Here is a 25,418-nt window from a genome sequence, read left to right as displayed (position 1 = left end):
TCGATATTGATGCAATTTATGGCAGAGTGTTCTGCCTATGTTTTCCTCTAGGAGTTTTATAGGATCTGGCCCTTACAGTTAGGTCTTTAATCAATTTTGAGTTTATTTTTGTGTATGATGTTAGAGAATGCTCTAATTTCATTCTTTTACATGTAGCTGTTCAGTTTTCCCAGCACCACTTATTGAAGACTGCCTTTTCTCCATTGTATTCTTGCCTCCTTTGTCATAGATTAATTGACCATAGGTAAGTCAGTTTATTTCTGGGCTTTTTATCCTGTTTCAGTGATCTATATCTCTGTTTTTGAGCCAGTACCATATTGTCTTGATTACTGTAGCTTTGTACCATAGTCTTAAGCCAGGGAGCCTGATTCCTCCAACTGTTTTTCTTTCTCAAGATTGGTTTCACTATTTGAGGTCTTTCATGTTTCCATACAAATTTTAAAATTTTTGCTTCTAGTTCTGTGAAAAATGCCTTTGGTAATTTGATAGGGATTGAATTGAGTTTGTAAACTGCCTTGGGTAGTGTGGTCATTTTGACAGTCTTGATTCTTCCAAATCAAGAACATGGGATGGGCTTCCCTGGTGGCGCAGTGGTTGAGAGTCCGCCTGCCGATGCAGGGGACACGGGTTTGTGCCCTGGTCCGGGAAGATCCCACATGCCACAGAGCGGCTGGGCCTGTGAGCCATGGCCGCTGAGCCTGCGCCTCCAGAGCCTGTGCTCCGCAACGGGAGAGGCCACAACAGTGAGAGGCCCGCGTACCACAAAAAAAAAAAAAAAGAACATGGTATATCTTTCTAGCTGTTTATGTCTCCTTTGATTTCTTTCATCAGCATCTTATAGTTTTTGGAGTACAGGTCTTTTGCCTTGTTAGGTAGGTTTATTCCTAAATATTTTATACTTTTTGATGCGATGGTAAATGGGATTGTTTTCTTAATTTTTCTTTCTGATCTTTCATTATTAGTGTATAGGATTGCACCAGATTTCTGTGTATTTTTTTTTTCCTGCAACTTTACTGAATTCATTGATGAGCTCTAGTTGTTTTCTGGTAGCATCTTTAGGATTTTCTATGTATAGTATCATGTCATCTGCAAACAGTGACAGTTTTACTACTTTTCCAGTTTGTATTCCTTTTATTTATTTTTCTTCTCTGATTGCTGTGGCTAGGACTTTCAAAACTATGTTGAATAAAAGTGATGAGAGTGGACATCTTTGTCTTTTTCTTGATCTTAGAGGAAATGCTTTCATTTTTTCACCATTGAATATGATGTTAGCTGTAGGTTTGTGGTATATGGTCTTTATTATATTGAGGTAGGTTCCCTCTGTGCCCACATTCTGGAGGGTTTTTATCAGAAATAGGTGTTGAATTTTGTCAAAAGCTTTTTCTGCATCTATTTAGATCATATGGTTTTTATTTATTTATTTATTTTTTATTTTACAAATTTAATCAGTTATACATATACATACGTTCCCATATCCCCTCCCTTTTGCGTCTCCCTCCCACCCTCCCTATCCCACCCCTCCAGGCGGTCACAAAGAACCGAGCTGATCTCCCTGTGCTATGCGGCTGCTTCCCACTAGCTATCTACCTTACATTTGGTAGTGTATATATGTCCATGCCGCTCTTTCACTTTGTCACAGCTTACCCTTCCCCCTCCCCATATCCTCAAGTCCATGCTCTAGTAGGTCTGTGTCTTTATTCCTGTCTTACCCCTATGTTCTTGATGACATTTTTTTCTTAAATTCCATATATATGTGTCAGCATACAGTATTTGTCTTTCTCTTTCTGACTTACTTCACTCTGTATGACAGACTCTAGGTCCATCCACCTCATTACAAATAGCTCAATTTCATTTCTTTTTATGGCTGAGTAATATTCCATTGTATATATGTGCCACATCTTCTTTACCCATTCATCCGATGATGGACACTTAGGTTGTTTCCATCTCCGGGCTATTGTAAATAGGGCTGCTATGAACATTTTGGTACATGTCTCTTTTTGAATTATGGTTTTCTCAGGGTATATGCCCAGTAGTGGGATTGCTGGGTCATATGGTAGTTCTATTTGTAGTTTTTTAAGGAACCTCCATACCGTTCTCCATAGTGGCTGTACCAATTCACATTCCCACCAGCAGTGCAAGAGTGTTCCCTTTTTTCCACACTCTCGCCAGCATTTATTGTTTCTAGATTTTTTGATGATGGCCATTCTGACTGGTGTGAGATGATATCTCATTGTAGTTTTGATTTGCATTTCTCTAATGAGTAAAGATGTTGAGCATCCTTTCATGTGTTTGTTGGCTGTCTGTATATCTTCTGTGGAGAAATGTCTATTTAGGTCTCCTGCCCATTTTTGGATAGGGTTGTTTGTTTTTTTGCTATTGAGCTGCATGAGCTGCTTATAAATTTTGGAGATTAATCCTTTGTCAATTGCTTCATTTGCAAATATTTTCTCCCATTCTGAGGGTTGTCTTTTGGTCTTGTTTATGGTTTCCTTTGCTGTGCAAAAGCTTTGAAGTTTCATTAGGTCCCATGTGTTTATTTTTGTCTTTATTTCCATTTCTCTAGGAGGTGGGTCAAAAAGGATCTTGCTGTGATTTATGTCATAGAGTGTTCTGCCTATGTTTTCCTCTAGGAGTTTGATAGTGTCTGGCCTTACATTTAGGTCTTTAATCCATTTTGAGCTAATTTTTGTGTATGGTGTTAGGGAGTGATCTAATCTCATACTTTTACATGTCCCTGTCCAGTTTTCCCAGCACCACTTATTGAAGAGACTGTCCTTTCTCCACTGTACATTCCTGCCTCCTTTATCAAAGATAAGGTGACCATATGTCCGTGGGTTTATCTCTGGGCTTTCTATCCTGTTCCATTGATCTATCTTTCTGTTTTTGTGCCAGTACCATACTGTCTTGATTACTGTAGCTTTGTAGTATAGTCTGAAGTCAGGGAGCCTGATTCCTCCAGCTCCATTTTTCGTTCTCAAGATTGCTTTGGCTATTCGGGGTCTTTTGTGTTTCCATACAAATTGTGAAATTTTTTGTTCTAGTTCTGTGAAAAATGCCATTGGTAGTTTGATAGGTATTGCATTGAATCTGTAGATTGCTTTGGGTAGTAGAGTCATTTTCACAATGTTGATTCTTCCAATCCAAGAACATGGTACATCTCTCCATCTATTTGTATCATCTTTAATTTCTTTCATCAGTGTCTTATAATTTTCTGCATACAGGTCTTTTGTCTCCTTAGGTAGGTTTATTCCTAGATATTTTATTCTTTTTGTTGCAATGGTAAATGGGAGTGTTTCCTTGATTTCACTTTCAGATTTTTCATCATTAGTATATAGGAATGCCAGAGATTTCTGTGCATTAATTTTGTATCCTGCAACTTTACCAAATTCATTGATTAGCTCTAGTAGTTTTCTGGTAGCATCTTTAGGATTCTCTATGTATAGTATCATGTCATCTGCAAACAGTGACAGCTTTACTTCTTCTTTTCCCATTTGGATTCCTTTTATTTCCTTTTCTTCTCTGATTGCTGTGGCTAAAACTTCCAAAACTATGTTGAATAAGAGTGGTGAGAGTGGGCAACCTTGTCTTGTTCCTGATCTTAGTGGAAATGGTTTCAGTTTTTCACCATTGAGGACGATGCTGGCTGTGGGTTTGTCATATATGGCCTTTATTATGTTGAGGAAAGTTCCCTCTATGCCTACTTTCTGCAGGGTTTTTATCATAAATGGGTGTTGAATTTTGTCAAAAGCTTTCTCTGCATCTATTGAGATGATCATATGGTTTTTCTCCTTCAGTTTGTTAATATGGTGTATCACATTGATTGATTTGCATATATTGAAGAATCCTTGCATTCCTGGAATAAACCCCACTTGATCATGGTGTATGATCCTTTTAATGTGCTGTTGGATTCTGTTTGCTAGTATTTTGTTGAGGATTTTTGCATCTATGTTCATCAGTGATATTGGCCTGTAGTTTTCTTTCTTTGTGACATCCTTGTCTGGTTTTGGTATCAAGGTGATGGTGGCCTCGTAGAATGAGTTTGGGAGTGTGCCTCCCTCTGCTATATTTTGGAAGAGTTTGAGAAGGATAGGTGTTAGCTCTTCTCTAAATGCTTGATAGAATTCGCCTGTGAAGCCATCTGGTCCTGGGCTTTTGTTTGTTGGAAGATTTTTAATCACAGTTTCAATTTCAGTGCTTGTGATTGGTCTGTTCATATTTTCTATTTCTTCCTGATTCAGTCTTGGCAGGTTGTGCATTTCTAAGAATTTGTCCATTTCTTCCAGGTTGTCCATTTTATTGGCATAGAGTTGCTTATAGTAATCTCTCATGATCTTTTGTATTTCTGCAGTGTCAGTTGTTACTTCTCCTTTTTCATTTCTAATTCTATTGATTTGAGTCTTCTCCCTTTTTTTCTTGATGAGTCTGGCTAATGGTTTATCAATTTTGTTTATCTTCTCAAAGAACCAGCTTTTAGTTTTATTGATCTTTGCTATCGTTTCCTTCATTTCTTTTTCATTGATTTCTGATCTGATTTTTATGATTTCTTTCCTTCTGCTAACTTTGGGATGTTTTTGTTCTTCTTTCTCTAATTGCTTTAGGTGCAAGGTTAGGTTGTTTATTCGAGATATTTCCTGTTTCTTAAGGTGGGATTGTATTGCCATAAACTTCCCTCTTAGAACTGCTTTTGCTGCATCCCATAGGTTTTGGGTCATCGTGTCTCCATTGTCATTTGTTTCTAGGTATTTTTTAATTTCCTCTTTGATTTCTTCAGTGATCACTTCGTTATTAAGTAGTGTATTGTTTAGCCTCCATGTGTTTGTATGTTTTACAGCTCTTTTCCTGTAATTGATATCTAGTCTCATAGCATTGTGGTCGGAAAAGATACCTGATACAATTTCAATTTTCTTAAATTTACCAAGGCTTGATTTGTGACCCAAGATATGATCTATCCTGGAGAATGTTCCATGAGCACTTGAGAAAAATGTGTATTCTGTTGTTTTTGGATGGAATGTCCTATAAATATCAATTAAGTCCATCTTGTTTAATGTATCATTTAAAGCTTGTGTTTCCTTCTTTATTTTCATTTTGGATGACCTGTCCATTGGTGAAAGTGGGGTGTTAAAGTCCCCTACTATGATTGTGTTACTGTCGATTTCTCCCTTTATGGCTGTTAATATTTCCCTTATGTATTGAGGTGCTCCTATGTTTGGTGCATAAATATTTACAATTGTTATATCTTCTTCTTGGATTGATCCCTTGATCATTATGTAGTGTCCTTCTTTGTCTCTTCTAGTAGTCTTTATTTTAAAGTCTATTTTGTCTGATATGAGAATTGCTACTCCAGCTTTCTTTTGGTTTCCATTTGCATGGAATATCTTTTTCCACCCCTTACTTTCAGTCTGTATGTGTCTCTAGGTCTGAAGTGGGTCTCTTGTAGACAGCATATATATGGGTCTTGTTTTTGTATCCATTCAGCCAGTCTGTGTCTTTTGGTGGGAGCATTTAGTCCATTTACATTTAAGGTAATTATTGATATGTATGTTCCTACTCCCATTTTCTTAATTGTTTTGGGTTCGTTATTGTAGTTCTTTTCCTTCTGTTGTGTTTCTTGCCTAGAGAAGTTCCTTTAGCATTTGTTGTAAAGCTGGTTTGGTGGTGCTGAACTCTCTCAGCTTTTGCTTGTCTGTAAAGGTTTTAATTTCTCCATCAAATCTGAATGAGATCCTTGCTGGGTAGAGTAATCTTGGTTGCAGGTTTTTCTCCTTCATCACTTTAAGTATGTCCTGCCACTCCCTTCTGGCTTGTAGAGTTTCTGCTGAGAGATCAGCTGTTATCCTGATGGGGATTCCCTTGTGTGTTATTTGTTGTTTTTGCCTTGCTGCTTTTAATATGATTTCTTTGTGTTTAATTTTTGACAGTTTGATTAATATGTGTCTTGGTGTATTTCTCCTTGGATTTATTCTGTATGGGACTCTCTGTGCCTCCTGGACTTGATTAACTATTTCCTTTCCCATATTAGGGAAGTTTTCAACTATAATCTCTTCAAATATTTTCTCAGTCCCTTTCTTTTTCTCTTCTTCTTCTGGAACCCCTATAATTCGAATGTTGGTGCGTTTAATGTTGTCCCAGAGGTCTCTGAGACTGTCCTCTGTTCTTTTCATTCTTTTTTCTTTATTTTGCTGTGCAGCAGTTATTTCCACTATTTTATCTTCCACCTCACTTATCCGTTCTTCTGCCTCAGTTATTCTGCTATTGATCCCATCTAGAGTATTTTTTTTTTTTTTCTTTTTGCTGTATGCGGGCCTCTCACTGTTGTGGCCTCTCCCGTTGCGGAGCACAGGCTCCGGATGCGCAGGCCCAGCGGCCATGGCTCACGGGCCCAGCCGCTCCGCGGCATATGGGATCCTCCCAGACCGGGGCACGAACCCGTATCCCCTGCATCGGCAGGCGGACTCTTAACCACTGCGCCACCAGGGAGGCCCCATCTAGAGTATTTTTTATTTCATTTATTGTGTTTTTAATCGATGCTTGATTCATCTTTAGTTCTTCTAGGTCCTTGTTAACTGTTTCTTGCATTTTGTCTATTCTATTTCCAAGATTTTGGATCATCTTTACCATCATTATTCTGAATTGTTTTTCAGATAGACTGCCTATTACCTCTTCATTTGTTAGGTCTGGTGGGTTTTTATCTTGCTCCTTCTCCTGCTGTGTGTTTTTCTGTCTTCTCATTTTGCTTATGTTACTGTGTTTGGGGTCTCCTTTTTGCAGGCTGCAGGTTCGTAGTTCCCGTTGTTTTTGGTGTCTGTCCCCAGTGGCTAAGGTTGGTTTAGTGGGTTGTGTAGGCTTCTTGGTGGAGGGGAGTACTGCCTGTGTTCTGGTGGATGAGGCTGGATCTTGTCTTTCTGGTGGGCAGGTCCACGTCTGGTGGTGTGTTTTGGGGTGTTTGCGGACTTTTTATGATTTGAGGAAGCCTCTCTGCTAATGGGTGGCGTTGTGTTCCTGTCTTGCTAGTTGTTTGGCATAGGGTGTCCAGCACTGTAGCTTGCTGGTCGTTGAGTGAAGCTGGGTGCTGGTGTTGAGATGGAGATCTCTGGAAGATTTTCGCCGTTTGATATTATGTGGAGCTGGGAGGTCTCTTGTGGACCAGTGTCCTGAAGTTGGCTCTCCCACCTCAGAGGCACAGCACTGACTCCTGGCTCCTCAATTTGGGATGATTTGTTGTCTATTCATGTATTCCACAGATGCAGGGTACATGAAGTTGATTGTGGAGCTTTAATCCGCTGCTTCTGAGGCTGCTGGGAGAGGTTTCCCTTTCTCTTCTTTGTTCTCACAGCTCCTGGGTCTCAGCTTTGGATTGGGCCCCGCCTCTGCGTGTAGGTCGCCGGAGGGCGTCTGTTCTTCGCTCAGACAGGACAGGGTTAAAGGAGCAGCCTCTTCGGGGACTCTGGCTCACTCAGGCCGGGCGGGAGGGAGGGGCACGGAGTGCGGGGCGAGCCTGCAGCGGCAGAGGTCGGCGTGACGTTGCACCAGCCCGAGGCGCGCCGTGCGTTCTCCCAGGGAAGCCGCCCCTGGATCCCGGGACCCCGGCAGTGGCAGGCTGCACAGGCTCCCGGAAGGGCAGCGTGGACAGTGACCTGCGCTCGCACACAGGCTTCTTGGCGGCGGCAGCAGCAGCCCCAGCGTCCCACGCCCGTCCCTGGGCTCCGCGCTTTCAGCCGCGACTCGCGCCCGTCTCTGGAGCTCCTTTACGCGTCGCTCTTAATCCCCTCTCCTCGCGCACCAGGAAACCAAGAGGGAAGAAAAAGTCTCCTGCCTTTTCGGCAGCTCCAGAGTTTTCCCGGACTCCCTCCCGGCCAGCCGCGGCACACCAGCCCCCTTCAGGCTGAGTTCTCGCCGCCAGTCCCAGTCCTCTCCCTGCGCTCTGACCGAAGCCCGAGCCTCAGCTCCAGCGCCTCCCGCCCCGGCGGGGGAGCAGACAAGCCTCTCGGGCTGGTGAGTGCCGCTCGGCACCGCTCCTCTGTGCGGGAATCTCTCTGCTTTGCCCTACCCAGGTATGTGGGGAGTTTCTTGCCTTTTGGGAGGTCTGGGGTCTTCTGCCAGCGTTCAGTAGGTGTTCTGTAGGAGTTGTTGCACGTGTAGCTGTATTTCTGGTGTATCTGTGGGGAGGAAGGTGATCTCCGCGTCTTACTCTTCCGCCATCTTACCCGGAAGTCTGATCATATGGTTTTTATTCTTCCATTTGTTAATGTGGTATATCACACTGATTGATTTGCAGATATTAAAAAATCCTTGCATCCTTGGGATAAATCCCTCTTGATTATGGTGTATGATCCTTTTAAGGTATTACTGGGTTTGGTTTGCTAGTATTTGTTGAGGATTTTTATGTCTATGTTCATCAGTGATATTGACCTGTAATTTTCTCTTTTTGATGGTATCTTTGTCTGGTTTTGGTATCAGGATGATGGTGGCCACATAGAATGAATTTGGGAGTGTTTCTTCCTCTGCAATTTTTTGAAATAGTTTCAGGATAGGTGTTAGCTCTTCTCTAAATGTTTGATAGAATTCACCTGTGAAGCCATCTGTTCCATGACTTTTGTTTGTTGGGAGTTTTTAATCACAGATTCAATTTCAATACATAGAATTGGTCATCATATTTTCTATTTCTTACTGATTCAGTCTTGGGAGATTGTACCATTCTAAGAATTTGCCCATTTCTTCTAGGTTGTCCTTTTCATTGGTGTATAGTTGCTTGTAGTAGTCTCTTATGATCCTTTGAATTTCTGTGGTGTCAGTTGTAATTTCTCCTTTTCATTTCTGATTTTATTGATTTGGACCCTCTCCCTTTTTTTTCTTGATGACTCTGGCTAAAGTGTTATTAATTTTGTTTATCTTTTCAACTCTTAGTTTATTGGTCTTTGCCATTGTTTTCTTTGTCTCTATTTCATTTATTTCTGCTCTGATCTTTATGATTTCTTTCCTTCTGCTAACTTTGGGTTTTATTTGTTCTTCTTTCTCTAGTTGCTTTAGGTGTAAGGTTAAGTTGTTTGTTTGAGATTTTTCTTGTTTCCTGAAGTAAGCTTGTATCACAATAAACTTCCATCTAAGAACTGCTTTTGCCACATCCCATAGGTTTTGGATTGTTGTGTTTTCATTTTCATTTGTCTCTAGGTATTCTTTTTATTTCCTCTTTGATTTCTTCAGTGATCCATCAGTTGTTTAATAGCATATTGTTTAGCCTCTATGTGTTTGTGTTTTTGTTTTGTTTTGTTTTGTTTTGTTTTGCGGTACGCGGGCCTCTCACTGCTGTGGCCTCTCCCGTTGAGGAGCACAGGCTCCAGACGTGCAGGCTCAGCAGCCATGGCTCACGGGCCCAGCCGCTCCATGGCATGTGGGATCTTCCCGGACCGGGGCACGAACCCATGTCCCCTGTGTCGGCAGGCGGACTCTCAACCACTGTGCCACCAGGGAAGCCCTGTTTGTGTTTTTTGCATTTTTTTCTTGTAATTGATTTCTAATCTCATAGTGTAGTGGTCAGAAAACATGCTTGATATGATTTCAGTTTTCTTAAGTTTACCAAGACTTCCTTTGTGGCCCAGCATGTGATCTGTTCTGGAGAGTGTTCCATGTACACTTGAAAAAAAGGTGTATTCTTCTGCTTTTGGATGGAGCACTCTGTAAATATCAATTAAGTCCATGTGTTCTAATGTATTATTTAAGGCCTGTGTTTCCTTATTGATTTCCTGTCTGGATGATCTGTCCATTGATATAAGTGGAGTGCTAAAGTCCCCCTCTATTATTGTATTACTGTCCATTTCTCCTTTATGTCTGTTAACATTTGCCTTATATATTGAGGTGTTCCTCTGTTGAGTGCATATATATTTATAATTATTATATCTTCTTCTTCGATTGAGCCCTTGATCATTATGTAGTGTCATTTGTCTATTGTAACAGTCTTTATTTTAAACTCTATTTTGTCTGATATGAGTATTGCTACTCCAGCTTTCTTTTGATTTGCATTTGCATGGAATACCTTTTTCCGTCCCCTCACTTTCAGTCTGTTTGTGTCTCTAGATCTGAAGTGGGTCTCTTATAGACAACATATATGTGGGTCTTATTTTTGTATTCATTCAGCCAGTCTATTTCTTTTGGTTTGAGCATTTAATCTGTTTACATTTAAGTTAATTATTGATATGTATGTTCTTATTGCCATTTAAAAAGTATTTTGGATTTGTTTTTGTAGGTCTTTTTTATTCCTTTTCTCTTTTGTTCCCCTCTCTTGTGACTTGATGATTATATTGTTGTGTTTGGATTCTTTTTCTTTTTTGTGTGTATATCTATTATAGATTTTTCATTTGTGGCTACCATGTGGTTTCGATATAGCAGTCTATATGTATACATGATTGTTTTAAGTTGCTGGTCTCTTAATTTCAAATGCATCTCAAATATCCTGCATTTTTGCTCTCCTCCTCTCACAATTACTGTTTTGATATCATATTTGTGTGTAGATTATTTCCTACCCTTACTGTATGTTCGCCTGTACTCGTGAGCTTTACCATTTTGTAATTTTCCTGTTTCTAGTTGTTGCCTCTTCTATTGAAAGAGTTCCTTTAGCATTTGTTGTAATGCTCATTTGGTGGTGCTGAATTCTTCTAGCTTTTGATTTTGCAATCAATTCTGAATGAGAGACATGCTGGGTAGATTATTCTTGGTTGTAGGTTTTTCCCTTACATCACTTTTAATGTATTGTGCCACTCCCTTCTGGCCTGTATGTAGAGTTTCTGCTGAAAAATCAGCTGATAGTCTCATGGGGATTCCCTTGTATGTTATTTGTTGCTTTTCCTTTGTTACTTTGGATATTTTCTCTTTGTCTTTAGTTTTTGTCAATTTGATTACTATGTGTCTTGGCGTGTTCCTTCTTCAATTAATTCTATATGGGACTCTGCACTTCCTGGATTTGGGTGACTGTTTTGGGAAGGAATTACTTTTGGTACTTGAATAAAAGGCAGGTAATGGAGTGTCACCTCTGAGATAGTCTGATTCACAGGGTTTTGGATATGTTAGAACATTTGGCTCCATTTTAATGCCAAATTGAATGTTATACTTGTGCTTACCTTACATTGTTCTATATAGCCACCATAATACAAATAGATAATTTTTGTATAGAATTATTTGTTTCCTTAAAAATTTTTTTTATTGAAATATAATTGATTTAAAATGGTGTGTTAGTTTCAGGTGTACAGCAAAGTAATTCATATATATATATATATATATATATTCTTTTTTAGATTCTTTTCCATTATAGGTTATTACAAGATATTGAATATAATTCCTGTACTATACAGCAGGTCCTTGTTGGTTATATATTTTATATATAGTAGTGTGTATATTTTAATCCTGAACTCCTAATTTATCCATTCCCCCTTTCTCCTTTGGTAACCATAAGTTTGTTTTCTATGTCTGTGAGTTATAGAATTATTCTTATCTTGTTAGATTTAAGTCTCATAAATGGAGTCTATTATTCCTTATTGTGTTAAGGACTTCCTAGTCATCTAGATTTGACTAGGAAGAAAGCTGAATGATGGCAATTTATGGTTAATGAGCATTTCTCAAATACTAATGTTGTGTACATTTCTTATTTTCTTATGTAGGCCAGCTGTTGAGGCCTGGTGAAAAAAAATCAGGTGCAATAATGTTCTGCAGTAAAAAGAAATCACTTGGTAAGTACTGAGTTCTTTAGGTGACACAAAGCAAATATGATTTTTTAATATTTATTTTAATTTCACGGAGGTGTAATTTATAAACAAAAACCACACAGATCTTAAGTGTTCCATTTGATGAGCTTTAAAGGCTGTATGTAAATGTGTAATTACCACCAAAAAGCAAGAGTTAGAACATTTCTATCACCTGAGAAATTTCCCTTGTGCCCCTTTTTATTCATTCTCCCTGTGTTCTACACAACCACCTTCTGATTTCTATCAGATTGGTTTTGCCTGTTTTTGAAATCGATATAAATGAAATCATACGGCATGTATTCTTGTATTTTGCTTCTTTCACTCAGCATAAGGTTTTTTTGACATATATCCATATGGTTGTATGTATCAGTAGTTTGTTCTTCTTCATTTTTTTCTTTTAAAACAGTATTCCCTTGTATGAATACACCAACACTTAAGACTAAGTTCATATGTTTAGAAATAATTTGGGTTCATGATGGCAAGTAACACACTTTGATTTTGGTTGAGTAATTGGTCTAGCTGAACAGTGTTAATAGTATTCCAATTTTAAACAATACAGCATCCTGACCAGAGAGTATTAATCTTGTCTTATGTCTTGTTAGTCAGCAACAGAGTATTGTGTAGTTTTTCCTTCAATGTAAATGTATTCAATTTATTACTGCTATTTTCTTTATTATGTTAAAAACTTTAATTAATTAATTAATTATTTTTTAAATGGCTGCATTGGGTCTTAGTTGTGGTACACGGGATCTTCATTGAGGCCTGCAGGATCTTTTGCTTTTGTGCGCGGTCACTTTGTTGAGGTGTGCAGGCTTCTCTCTAGTTGTGGCATGCGGGTTTTCTTTTCTCTAGTTATGACATGCAGGCTCCAGGGTGCAGGGGCTCTGTAGCTGGCAACATGTGGGCTCTCTAGTTGAGGCGTGCAAGCTCAGTAGTTGTGGCAAGTGGGCTTAGTTTCCTCACGGCATGTGGGATCTTAGTTCCCTGACCAGGGATCGAACCCGCATTACCTGCATTGGAAGGCAAATTCTTTACCACTGGACCATCAGGGAAGTCCCTATTTTCTTTATTTTTGACTATGGACTTGTTAGAGACCAAAGGCTGGATTAGAGTATATCTAATACCCTATCCCTCCTTCTAATCATATCTCTGACAGGTGGTTAAGCTATTTTGATAGGCAATTATTTCATGGTTCAGTCTGTTCCCTTGTTGGATACATTGATTGCAATGTTCAGTCTCATAATGAGCTGAAATCTGTCTCAATGTAATTTGCACACATAGGTCATTAGTTGTGCCCTCTGGGACAATACTTTCATATTCCCAGTGCCAATTTAAGAGTCTAGAATTATTGTCATCGTTTTTTTCTTTTTCAAATAAAATGATTTATTTATATCCAGTCACTGGTATAATCTTAATAGTGTAAACAATAGATTGACCAGTTTTGACAGGGACAAGTTTCCAACAGAATATATTGTTGCAAGGTTTTGATAAGTTCATTCTCACTCTTTTAAAATAATTTGTACATATATGTGAATGTAAATGTATAAAATAAGCAATTTTTTATAAATAAAAATAAGAAAATAGAAGTGACTGTAATTGGACAATCCAGAGATAAACACTCCAGACTGCCAAGCTGCACAATTTAGAGGGCTCCAATTCAGTGACCTCTATTAATACATTAATGTATATTCATCCATATATTCCCAAATGGAACTGTGGTGTGCATTACTTTGAACCTGCTTTTAAAACATAATACTGTAATCGTAGATACTTTTTCTGTCTTTAAACCTTTCTCTATAACATTATTCTTTTTTACATTTTCCTCTAACTTTTAATTTTGAAAATGTTGGATTTTACAACAAAATTAAAAGAATGGTAAACACCCAAATACCTTTCACCTAAATTCTACAATTATTACCATTTTGCCACATTTGCCTCCTCTCCTCCCCCTCACTGCCACCAGCACACACCTACACACATGCACACACATACACTTTTTGTTGTCATTAGGATATTTGAAAGTAAGTTGTAGACATCATGACTCTTACCCCCAAATATTTTTTAAACCTCTTTATTGGAGTATAATTGCTTTACAATGTTGTGTTAGTTTCTGCTGTATAACAAAGTGAATCAGCTATATGTATACATATATTCCCATATCCCCTTCCTCTTGCATCTCCCTCCCACCCTCCCTATTCCACCCCAAATATTTCAGTACAGATCTCCTAAGAACAAGGACATTCTCCTATTTAACTACAATATCATCACCACACCTAAGAAATGTAACATTGATGAATAAGTAACATACATTCCAGTTTTCAGTTTTCCCAATTGTCCCCATGTCTCATGTCTCAGAGCTTGTTTTTATTTTTGGTACAATATTTAACCAATGTTCACACATTGTGTTTGGCTTTTAATCCCTTTATTTTCTTTTAGATTTAGAATAGATTTTCATTATATTGAATTTTGGAAAAGTCCAGTCCAGCTCCTAAATCTATTTGGATTGAATATTTTGGATACAAATACTATATAGATTATATATAAATATTTATAAATTTTATTTATTTATTTTTGGCTGCATTGGGTCTTCATTGCTGTGCACTGGCTTTCTCTAGTTGCGGTGAACGGGGGCTACTCTTTTTGCGGTGTGCAGGCTTCCATTGTGGTGGCTTCTCTTGTTGCTAGCATGGGCTCTAGGCACATGGGCTTCAGAAGCTGTGGCACGCAGGCTCAGTAGCTGTAGCTCACAGGCTCTAGAGCACAGGCTCAGTAGTTGTGGCGCATGGGCTTAGTTGCTCCATGGCATGTGAGATTTTCCTGGACAAGGGCTCGAACCCATGTCCCCTGCATTAGCAGGGAGATTCTTAACCATAGCGCCACCAGGGAAGCCCAATACTTGTTTTTTAAATGGACAATTAATAACTTAGTTACTTGAAACTGTTTTGATTGGGAATGCAACTTGCTGATCTTCCTCATACAGAATTTCATTTTACAGTCAGTCATAGGTATTTGTAATGAGCTGTAAATAGCTCATTTGTAAATAGCTGTGTAATGAGGCTAAATGTTTTGGCTACATAGCTGGGTCTGTATCCACTGTGGTGCTGATTGGCAGAGAAAGCTGAGGTCACTTCCTTCCTCTTGGACTTGTTAGAATGGCCAAATGACTTGAGGGACTGACATTGGTGTCACCATCATTTACATCATCGTGATTGGGAATGAGGCATCTTTAGGTTATATCAATTCCTATAGATCTAGTTATAGACTGGAGACCTTTTTCAATCTAAAATATTCATTTACTTATTCAGTTAGTCAGCAAACATTTTTGAGTGCCTATGATATGCTAGGTAGTACCAACTTTTCTTGACTTCCCATAGCTTTTTATGATTCAATAAAACACATGTATCCTCACACAAATAAGTTTACAATAACAATGATAACTTAATAACAGTTTACTAAACATCGTTACCAGTATATTTTCCAGAGAAGCACAGACTAAAGAACTTCTAATCAGCCTGGGGTTGTCAGGGGGAAAATCATGCAGAAGTGATATTTTACCTCAATGAGTTATTTAATATCTGCAACATTTAAGAAAGGTGCACTTACATTTATATAAACTTCTACAACATTATCAGGAAGCTTGGGACATTGATGATGTATGTCAGAATTTAACAAGCCAACCATGAGTGTTGAGGGAAAACAAAAATTTTCTCCTAGATATATGCTTTATTATTTATTATCTCCATATTCACATAAATCCCACATTCTTCAAGATATAAAAAATTCTAATTGACTCAAATATTTAAAACATGCTTACAATCTATTTTCTATTTGTTATTTGTAATTCACCCTTTCTGTATAAGCTCAAATGTGAGGTCCAGAGACAATTACTTTAAAGTGTATATGTGCTTTTCTACAAAGCAATCAGGAAGAGCATTGTTCATGTGTAAAATACCTAATTCAGATTTTAGGTACTTTGGTAATATGGGAAGCAAAAAAAGCAGATAATTTGATGCTTTCTTTAAGCTAGCTAAAGCTGTTCTTGATTCCAAAATGTGAGGGTTGTGGAGCAACTTGCATTACTCCACAGTGAAGCCCTTAGCATGCTCATGGGGTATGGGATGGGAAGAATCAGACTAAGGTCACACATGTCTTTCATGGGGCCTTCATGGGCCCCTTCCTCCAAAAAATATTAAAAATAATGTTTTACAATTGTGTGGGTATAAAGACAAATATAAGCCAGGTTGGATTCATTATTATGTAACCATTATTATTATATTCTTTTTTTCTTCTAATTTAAAAACAATTTTATTGGAGTATAGTTGATTTACAATGTTGTGTTAGTTTCAGGTGTACAACAAAGTGAATCAGTTATATATATACATATGTCCACTCTTTCTTTTTTTTTAGATTCTTTTCCCATATAGGTCATTACAGAGTATTGAGTAGAGTTCCCTGTGTTATACAGCAGGTTCTTATTAGTTATCTAATTTATATATAGTAGTGAGTATATGTCAATCCCAATCTCCCAGTTTATGCCTTCCACCCCCTACTTATCCCCTCATAACCATAAGTTTGTTTTCTACATCCACGACTCTACTTTGGTTTTGTAAATGAGTTCATATGTACACTTTTTATTTAGATTCCACATATAAGGGATATCATATGATATTTGTCTTTCTGTGTCTGACTTCACTCAGTATGACAATTGCTAGGTCGATCCATGTTGCTGCAAATGGCATTATATTTTGTTCTTTCTTATGGCTGAGTAATATCTGCTAGAATGAGTTTAAACTTTAGCTATGACACATACACAAATATAAATCTATCTTGAAGTACCTCATTACAGTGAATAATAAAATAATAAAACTCAGAATAGCAGTCTATGTCATACATATTTATTGTGCTTAGAACATATTTCCAAATACATTGCTCCAATTCTCTATTTCTTTATTATTTAGGATTCCCAAATGTATAATATTAATTGTCATACTTTGGTTTTGTAAAAAAAATTTCTTAATTGAAAAATTTCATCCCAAGAATTATAATCATTTATTATTAAAAAATGCTTTTATATTCCTTCCATAGACCCACACCTTAGACCGCACCTTTAATTTAGTATTTGAGCCAGTATCTGGCATATAGCAAGCACTTAATGAAGGGTGGCTGTCATTATTATTTTAAGTAGTTTTATTAAATGCTACTTGAGTTATAGTTCTCTGGTGGGCCTACTTCTCAACTAATGTTGCTTTCACTATTCATTCGAACAGAACTTCCTAATTTATTTTTGTTATTTTTAATTAATTAATTTATTTATTTTTTGCGGTACACGGGCCTCTCACTGCCGTGGCCTCTCCCGTTGCGGAGCACAGGCTCCGGATGCTCAGGCTCAGTGGCCATGGCTCACGGGCCCAGCCGCTCCACGGCATGTGGGATCTTCCCAGATCAGGGCACAAACCCGTGTCCCCTGCATCGGCAGGCGGACTCTCAACCACTGCGCCATCAGGGAAGCCCCAGAACTTCCTAATTTAAAGGAAAATAAAATTTTTTATTTCTTGGTTTAATTTTGAAATCTGGATTTTCTTTTGATGGTGGAATGAAATCTGAAAGTTTATGAGATAATCCCAAACATGGTATTTTCTATAAAGAAAAATACTTTTAATAATTCAGAAATTAAAATCCTACTATGAATTGTAAATCTAACTTCATGCAGTGAATAAACCAATTAAGACATCACATTTCAGTGACTTTGGCTGGAATGATCTTGTCTCACTGTGGTAGTGCTGGTTGTCTTATGATAATCTAAACTTTGATTTGTACTTCATTCATTCATTTATTCATTTATCCATTCATCCAGTCAGCCAGCCAGCCATTTCACAGATACTTACTGAACACCTGTTATGTGCCAGACACTGTTCCAAACAGAAGAAAACAACTATGGACAAAACAGATTTAAAGAAATAAAAGGACCTTCAATCTGTATGGAGCTTACATTCTTTTGGGGGGAGGGAAAGATAGTCAGCAATATAAATGAATAAGTAAGTCATCTTGTACATTGGAAGTGCTGTAGTTTTAAAAAGGGTAATCAGGGAAGGCTGAATTGAGAAAGACATAGTTGAGCAAAGATTTGAAAGAAGTGAGAGGGGAGCTATGTAGTTATCTGGAGAATAAGCATTCTAGGTGGAAGGAGCAGCAAGTGCAAACGCTTTGAGGTGGGAGTGGGCCTGGCGTGTCCAAGGAACAACATAGATGCCACTGTGACTGGAGTTGAATGAGCAAAGGGGAGGGTGGTTATGGCTGGATCCAGTTTTTTGAGGCTTTAAACTAATAGAAAATTAGGTATGAAAGGACATGTTCATTTAGCATGAGAAAATAAATCCCTATATATCACAAATTTGAAAATCTGAAACATACCATATACATTTCACAAAACCCAAAAAAATAACATAATAGCTTCATTAATTCACTGCCTGATACACTTCTATAATACCTTTCTTCCTGTATTTTTGGCCCCATATTTTTTGACTGCCTCTGTCATGACCATTATTTTGTTATACAATTTTCTATAGAGACACTAGAAAGATAATTCAATTTTTCCTCTAGCACATTATTTAAATTAGTTTTTCTTTTTAAATTGAGGTATAGTTGTTTTACAATGTTTGTTAGTTTCTACTGTACAGCGAAGTGGAGTACCCTGTAATACACAGCAGGTTCTCATTAGTTATCTATTTTATACATACTAGTGTATATATGTCAATCTCAATCTCCCAGTTCATGCCCCCCACACCCACCTCTGCTTTTCCCACTTGGTGTCCATACATTTATTCTCTACATCTATGTCTCTGTTTCTGCCTTGCAAACTCATTTGTCTGTACCATTTTTCTAGATCCCACATACATCTGTTAATATACAATATTTGTTTTTCTCTTTCTGACCTACTTTACAATGTATGACAGTCTTCAGGTCCATCCACGTCTCTACAAATGACCCAATTTCATTCCTTTTTATGATTGAGTAAAATTCCATTGTATATATGTACCACATCTTCATTTTTTAAACATCTTTATTGGAGTGTAATTGACTTACAATGGTGTGTTAGTTTCTGAGTTATAAAAAAATCAATCAGCTATACATATACATATATCCCCATATCCCCTCCCTCTTGCATCTCCCTCCCACCCTCCCTATGCCACCCCTCTAGGTGGTCACAAAGCACCTAGCTGATCTCCCTGTGCTGTGCAGCTGCTTCCCACTAGCTATCTATTTACATTTGGTAGTGTATATATGTCTATGCCGCTCTCTCACTTCATCCCAGCTTACCCTTCCCCCTCCCCGTGTCCTCAAGTCCACTCTCTACATCTGCGTCTTTATTCCTGTCCTGCCCCTATGTTCTTCAGAAACTTTTTTTTTTTAGATTCCATATATATATGTTAGCATATAGTATTTGTTTTTCTCTTTCTGACTTACTTCATTCTGTACGACAGACTCTAGGTCCATTCACTTCACTATAAATAACTCAATTTCATTTCTTTTTATGGCCGAGTAATATTCTATTGTATATATGTGCCACATCTTCTTTATCCATTTGTCTGTTGATGGACATTTAGGTTGCTTCATGACCTGGATATTGTAAATAGTGCTGCAATGAGCATTCAGGTGCATGTGTCTTTTTGAATTATGGTTTTCTCTGGGTTTATGCCCAGCAGTGGGATTGCTAGGTCATATGGTAATTCTATTTATAGTTTTTTAAAGGAACCTCCATACTGTTCTCCATAGTGGCTGTATCAATTTACATTCCTACCAACAGTGCAAGAGGGTTCCCTTTTCTCCACACCCTCTCCAGCATGTATTGTTTGTAGATTTTCTGATGATGCCCATTCTAACCAGTGTAAGGTGATACCTCTGTAATTTTGATTTGCATTTCTCTAATAATTAGTGATGTTGAGCAGCTTTTCATATGCCTCTTGGCCATCTGTATGTCTTCTTTGGAGAAATGTCTATTTAGATCTTCTGCCCATTTTTGGATTGGGTTTTTTGTTTTTTTGATATTGAGCTGCATGAGCTATTTATATATTTTGGAGATTAATCCTTTGTCAGTTGCTTTGTTTGCAAATATTTTCTCCCATTCTGAGGGTTGTCTTTTCATCTTGTTTGTGGTTTCCTTTGCTGTGCAAAGCTTTTAAGTTTCATTAGGTCCTATTTGTTTATTTTTGTTTTTATTTCCATTTCTCTAGGTGGTGGGTCAAAAAAGATCTTGTAGTGATTTATGTCAAAGAGTGTTCTTCCTATGTTTTCCTCTAAGAGTTTTATAGTATCTGGCTTTACATTTAGGTCTTTAATCCATTTTGAGTTTATTTTTGTGTATGGTGTTAGGGAGTGTTCTAATTTCTTTCTTTTCCATGTAGCTGTCCAGTTTTCCCAGCGCCAGTTATTGAAGACACTGTCTCTTCTCCACTGTATATCCTTTCCTACTTTGTCATAGATTAGTTGGCAATAGGTGGGTTTATTGCTGGGCTTTCTGTCCTTTTCCATTAATCTATGTTTCTGTTTTTGTGCCAGTACCATATTGTCTTGATTACTGTAGCTTTGTAGTAATGTCTGAAGTGAGGAAGTCTGATTCCTCCAGCTCCGTTTTTTGTTTTTTTTCTTCTCAAGATTTCTTTGACTATTTGGGATCTTTTGTGACTCCATACAAATTTTAAGATTTTTTGTTCTAGTTCTGTGAAAAATACCATTGGTAATTTGATAGGGATTGCATTGAATCTGTAGGTTGCTTTGGGTAGTATAATCATTTTCACAATGTTGATTCTTCCAATCGAAGAACACGGTATATCTCTCCACCTGTTTGTTTCATCTCTGATTTCTTTCATTAGTGTCTTATAGTTTTCTGAGTACAGGTATTTTACCTACTTAGGTAGGTTTATTCCTAGGTATTTTATTTTTGTGTTGCAGTGGTGAATGGGATTGTTTACTTAACTGCTCTTTCTGATCTTTTGTTGTTAGTGTATAGGAATGCAAGAGATTTCTGTGCATTAATTTTGTATCCTGAAACTTTACCAAATTCATTGATTAGCTCTATTAGTTTTCTGGTAGCATCTTTAGGATTCTCTGTGTATAGTATCATGTCATCTGCAAACAGTGACAGTTTTATTTCTTCTTTTCCAATTTGTATTCCTTTTATTTATTTTTCTTCTCTGATTGCTGTGGCTAGGACTTTCAAAACTATGTTGAATAATAGTGGTGAGAGTGGACATCCTTGTCTTGTTCCTGATCTTAGAGAAAATGGTTTCAGTTTTTCACCATTGAGAATGTTTGCTGTGTGTTTGTCTTATATGGTCTTTATTATGTTGAGGTAGGGTCCCTCTATGCCCACTTTCTGGAGAGTTTTTATCATAAATTGAATTTTTTCAAAAGCTAGTTCTCCATCTATTGAGATGATCATATGGTTTTTATTCTTCAATTTGTTACTATGTTATGTAACATTGATTGATTTGCGTATGTTGAAGAATCCTTGTATCCCTGGAATAAATCCCACTTGATCATGGTGTATGATCCTTTTAATGTGTTGTTGGATTCTGTTTGATAGTATTTTGCTGAGGATTTTTGCATCTATATTTATCAGTGATATTGGTCTGTAATTTTCTTTTTTCCTAGTATTTTTGTCTGGTTTTGGTATCAGGGTGATTTTGGCCTTGTAGAATGAGTTTGGAAGTGTTCCTCCCTCTGCAATTTTTTGGAAGAGTTTGAGAAGGATGGGTGTTAGCTCTTCTCTAAATGTCTGATAGAATTCACCTGTGAAGCCATCTGGTCCTGGACTTTTGTTTGTTGGAAGATTTTTAATCAGAGTTTCAATTTCATTACTTGTGATTAGTCTGTTCGTATTTTCAATTTATTCCTCGTTCAGTCTTGGAAGTTTATACCTTTCTAAGAATTTGTGCATTTCTTCAGGTTGTTCATTTTATTGGCATATAGTTTCTTTTAGTAGTCTATTATGATGCTTTTTATTTCTGCGGTGTCCATTGTAACTTCTCCTCTTTCATTTCTAATTTTATTGGTTTGAGTCCTCTCCCTCTTTTTCTTGATGAGTCTGGCTAAAGGTTTTTCAAGCTTGTTTATCTTCTTAAAGAACCAGCTTTTAGTTTTATTGATTTTTGGTATTGTTTTCTTTGTTTCTATTTCATTCATTTCTGCTCTGATCTTTATGATTTCTTTCCTTCTACTAACTTTGGGTTTTGTTTGTTCTTCTTTCTCTAGTTACTTTAGGTGTAAGGTGTAGATAGGTTATACCTATCTACACCTTACACCTTTAGGTGTAAGGTTAGATAAGTTTAAATTTCAAATCTTTATTTGAGATTTTTCTTGTTTCTTGAGGTAGGATTGTGTTGCGATAAACTTCCCTCTTAGAAGTGCTTTTGCTGCATCCCATAGGATTTGAATCATCATGTTTTCATTGTCATTTGTCTCTAGATATTTTTTGATTTCCACTTTGATTTCTTCAGTGATCTCTTGGTTACTTTGTAGTGTATTGTTTAGCCTCCATGTGTTTCTATTTTTTTAGTCTTTTTTCCTGTAATTGATGTCTAATCTCATAGTGTTGTGGTCAGAAAAGAGCTTGATACAATTTAAATTTTCTTAAATTTACTGAGGTTTGATTTATGACCCAAAATGTGATCTATCCTAGAGAATGTTCTGTGTGCACTTGAAAAGAAAGCGTAATCTGCTGTTTTCTGATGGAATGTCCTATAAATATCAATTAACTCTATCCTGTCTGTTGTGTCATTTAAAGCTTGTGTTTCCTTATTAATTTTCTGTCTGGATGATCTGTCCATTGGTGTAAGTGAGGTGTTAAAATCCCCCAGTATTATTGTGTTACTGTAGATTGCCTCTTTTATAGCTGTTAGCAGTTGCCTTATGTATTGAGGTGCTCCTATGTTGGGTGCCTATATATTTACAATTGTTATATCTTCTTCTTGGATTGTTCCCTTGATCCTTACGTAGCGTCCTTTCTTGTCTCTTGTGACAGTCTTTATTTTAAAGTGTATTTTGTCTGATATGAATATTACTACTCTCTCATTCTCATGATCTCCATTTGCATGGAATACCTTCTTCCATCCCCTCACTTTCAGTCTGTATGTGTCCCTAGGTCTGAAGTGAGTCTGTTGTAGACAGCATATATACGGGTCTTGTTTTTGTATCCATCCAGTCAGTCTGTGTCTTTTGGTTGGTGCATTTAATCCATTCACATTTAAGGTAATTATTGATAGGTATGTTCCTATTACCATTTTCTTAATTGTTTTGGGTTTGTTTGTGTAGGTGCTTTTCTTCTCTTGTGTTTCCCACTTAGAGAAGTTCCTTTAGCAATTGTTGTAGAGCTGGTATGGTGGTGCTGAATTTTCTTAGCTTTTGCTTATTTGTAAAGTTTTTGATTTCTCCATCAAATCTGAATGAGATCCTTGCTGGGTAGGGTATTCTTGGTTGTAGGTTCTTCCCTTTCATCACTTTAAATGTATCATGCCACTCTCTTATGGCTTGCAGAATTTCTGCTGAGAAATCAGCTGTTAACCTTATGGGAGTTCCCTTGTATGTTGTTTTTCCCTTGTTGCTTTTAATTATTTTTCTTTGTCTTTAGTTTTTTGTCAGTTTGATTAATATGTGTCTTGTTGTGTTTCTCCTTGGGCTTATCCTGCCTGGGACTCTGTGCTTCCTGGACTTGGGTAGCTATTTCCTTTCCCATGTTAGGGAAGTTTTCAACTATAATCTCTTCAAAGATTTTCTCGGGTCCTTTCTCTCTCTCTCTTCTCCTCTGGGACCCCTATAATGTGATTTTTGGTGTGTTTAATGTTGTCCCAGAGGTCTCAGGCTGTCTTCATTTCTTTTCATCCTCTTTTCTTTATTCTGTTCCATGCAGTGATTTCCACCATTCTGTCTTCCAGGTCACTTATCCGTTCTTCTGCCTCAGTTATTCTGCTATTGATTCCTTCTAGTGTGTTTTTCATTTCAGTCATTGTATTGTTCATCTCTTTTTTTTGTTGTTCTTTAATTCTTCTAGGTCTTTGTTAAACATTTTTTGCATCTTCTCAATCATTGCCTCCGTTCTTTTTCTGATGTCCTGGATCATCATCACTATCATTATTCTGAATTCTTTTTCTGGAAGGTTGCCTGTCTCCACTTGATTTAGTTGTTTTTCTAGGGTTTCATCTTGTTGCTTCATCTGGAACATAGTCCTCTGCCTTTTCATTTTGTCTTTCTGTGATTTTGGTTTTCCTTCTGTGGGCTGCAGGATTGTAGTTCTTCTTGCTTCTGCTGTCTGGCTTTGGGTGGATTAGGCTCTCTAAGAGGCTTGTGCAAACTTCCTGATGGGAGGGACTCATTATGGGTAGAGCTGGGTGTTGCTCTGGTGGGCAGAGGTCAATAAAACTTTAATTTGCTTGTCTTCTGATAGGTGGGGCTGAGTTCCCTCACTGTTGGTTGTTTGGCCTGAGGTGACCCAGCACTGGACCCTACAGACTCTTTGGTGGGGCTAATGGTGGACACTGGGAGGGCTTACACCAATGAGTACTTCCCAGAACTTCTGCTGCCACTGTCTTTGTCCTTGTGGTGAGCCACAGCTGCCTTCCGCCTCTGCAGGAGACCCTCCAACACTAGCATTTACGTCTGATTCTCTCTCCTACGGGGTCACTGCTCCTTCCCCTGGGTCCTGATGTGCACACTACTTTGTGTGTGCCCTCCAAGAATGGAGTCTCTGTTTCCCCCAGTCCTGTCAAAGTTCTGCAAACAAATCCCGCTGGCCTTCAAAGTCTGATTCTCTGGGGATTCCTCCTCCCATTGCCAGACCCCCAGGTTGGGAAGCCTGATGTGGGGCTCAGTACCTTCACACCAGCGGGTGGACTTCTGTGGAATAATTGTTCTCCAGTTTGTGAGTCACCCACCCAGCAGTTATGGGATTTGATTTTATTGTGATTGCACCCCTCCTACTCTCTCATTGTGGCTTCTCCTTTGTCTTTGGATGTGGGGTAACTTTTTTTGTGAGTTCCAGTGTCTTCCTGTCGATGATAGTTCAGCATTTAGTTGTGATTCCGGTGCTCTCACAAGAGGGAGTGAGTGCACGACCTTCTACGCTGCCATCTTGAACTAATCTAAATTAGTTTAAAAATTATGTTAGCTTATGATAGATTAGAATAGTTTTTCAGCTTCATGACTTCATAATGTCATGTAAAGATTTAGAATTGTCAACGTTGGGAAAACTTCCATCAAGTTTCCTTCATATCTGAGCTGTGACAGATGTACTTACTATATTTAGTACTAGTACAAATTGGTTTGTGCTCTATAAGCACAGGAATACTAATAAATTTTATATTTTGCAATGCCTATGTAAAAAAAAATATGATATGCTTATTACATACAGTATTGAGGATACTCAGCACTTCATTCTCCTAATACTGCTAACATGAGATAAATTCTGTTTTGACTAGTAGTTGATGAAAGTTAAATCTTCCCCATACAATTTTCCATGTGTGATGATTTGAAGAATCCTGTGTAGGCTACCTTCTGTCTCTGTGTTGAAAACCCCTGTCTCCTCCATGATCCACATTCTTTTGGTGCCAGGTGCTATCAGACACAGTCATGCTGCCATATGACCTTGGGCCCTGCACCTTCATCTTGCAATGCTGGGTGATTCCCCATGGAGAC

General features: G+C 37.9%; 1 protein-coding gene across 5 annotated transcripts in view; it reads left to right on the top strand.

Moving 5' to 3' along the window:
* ATP8B4 (ATPase phospholipid transporting 8B4 (putative)) overlaps positions 1-25,418 on the top strand; it is a 267,404-nt gene that overhangs the window by 12,201 nt on the left and 229,785 nt on the right. For all 5 annotated transcript variants that reach the window (XM_060096819.1, XM_060096817.1, XM_060096815.1 and 2 more), the window contains exon 2: positions 11,649-11,717. In XM_060096819.1, coding sequence (XP_059952802.1) covers positions 11,649-11,717 — 69 coding nt within the window. The remainder of the gene's footprint in view (positions 1-11,648; positions 11,718-25,418) is intronic.

The sequence above is a fragment of the Mesoplodon densirostris genome, chromosome 4 (genome assembly GCF_025265405.1).
Source record: "Mesoplodon densirostris isolate mMesDen1 chromosome 4, mMesDen1 primary haplotype, whole genome shotgun sequence".
In the NCBI taxonomy this organism is placed as follows: Eukaryota; Metazoa; Chordata; class Mammalia; order Artiodactyla; family Ziphiidae; genus Mesoplodon; species Mesoplodon densirostris.
This window is presented reverse-complemented; position numbering and strand designations above follow the sequence as displayed.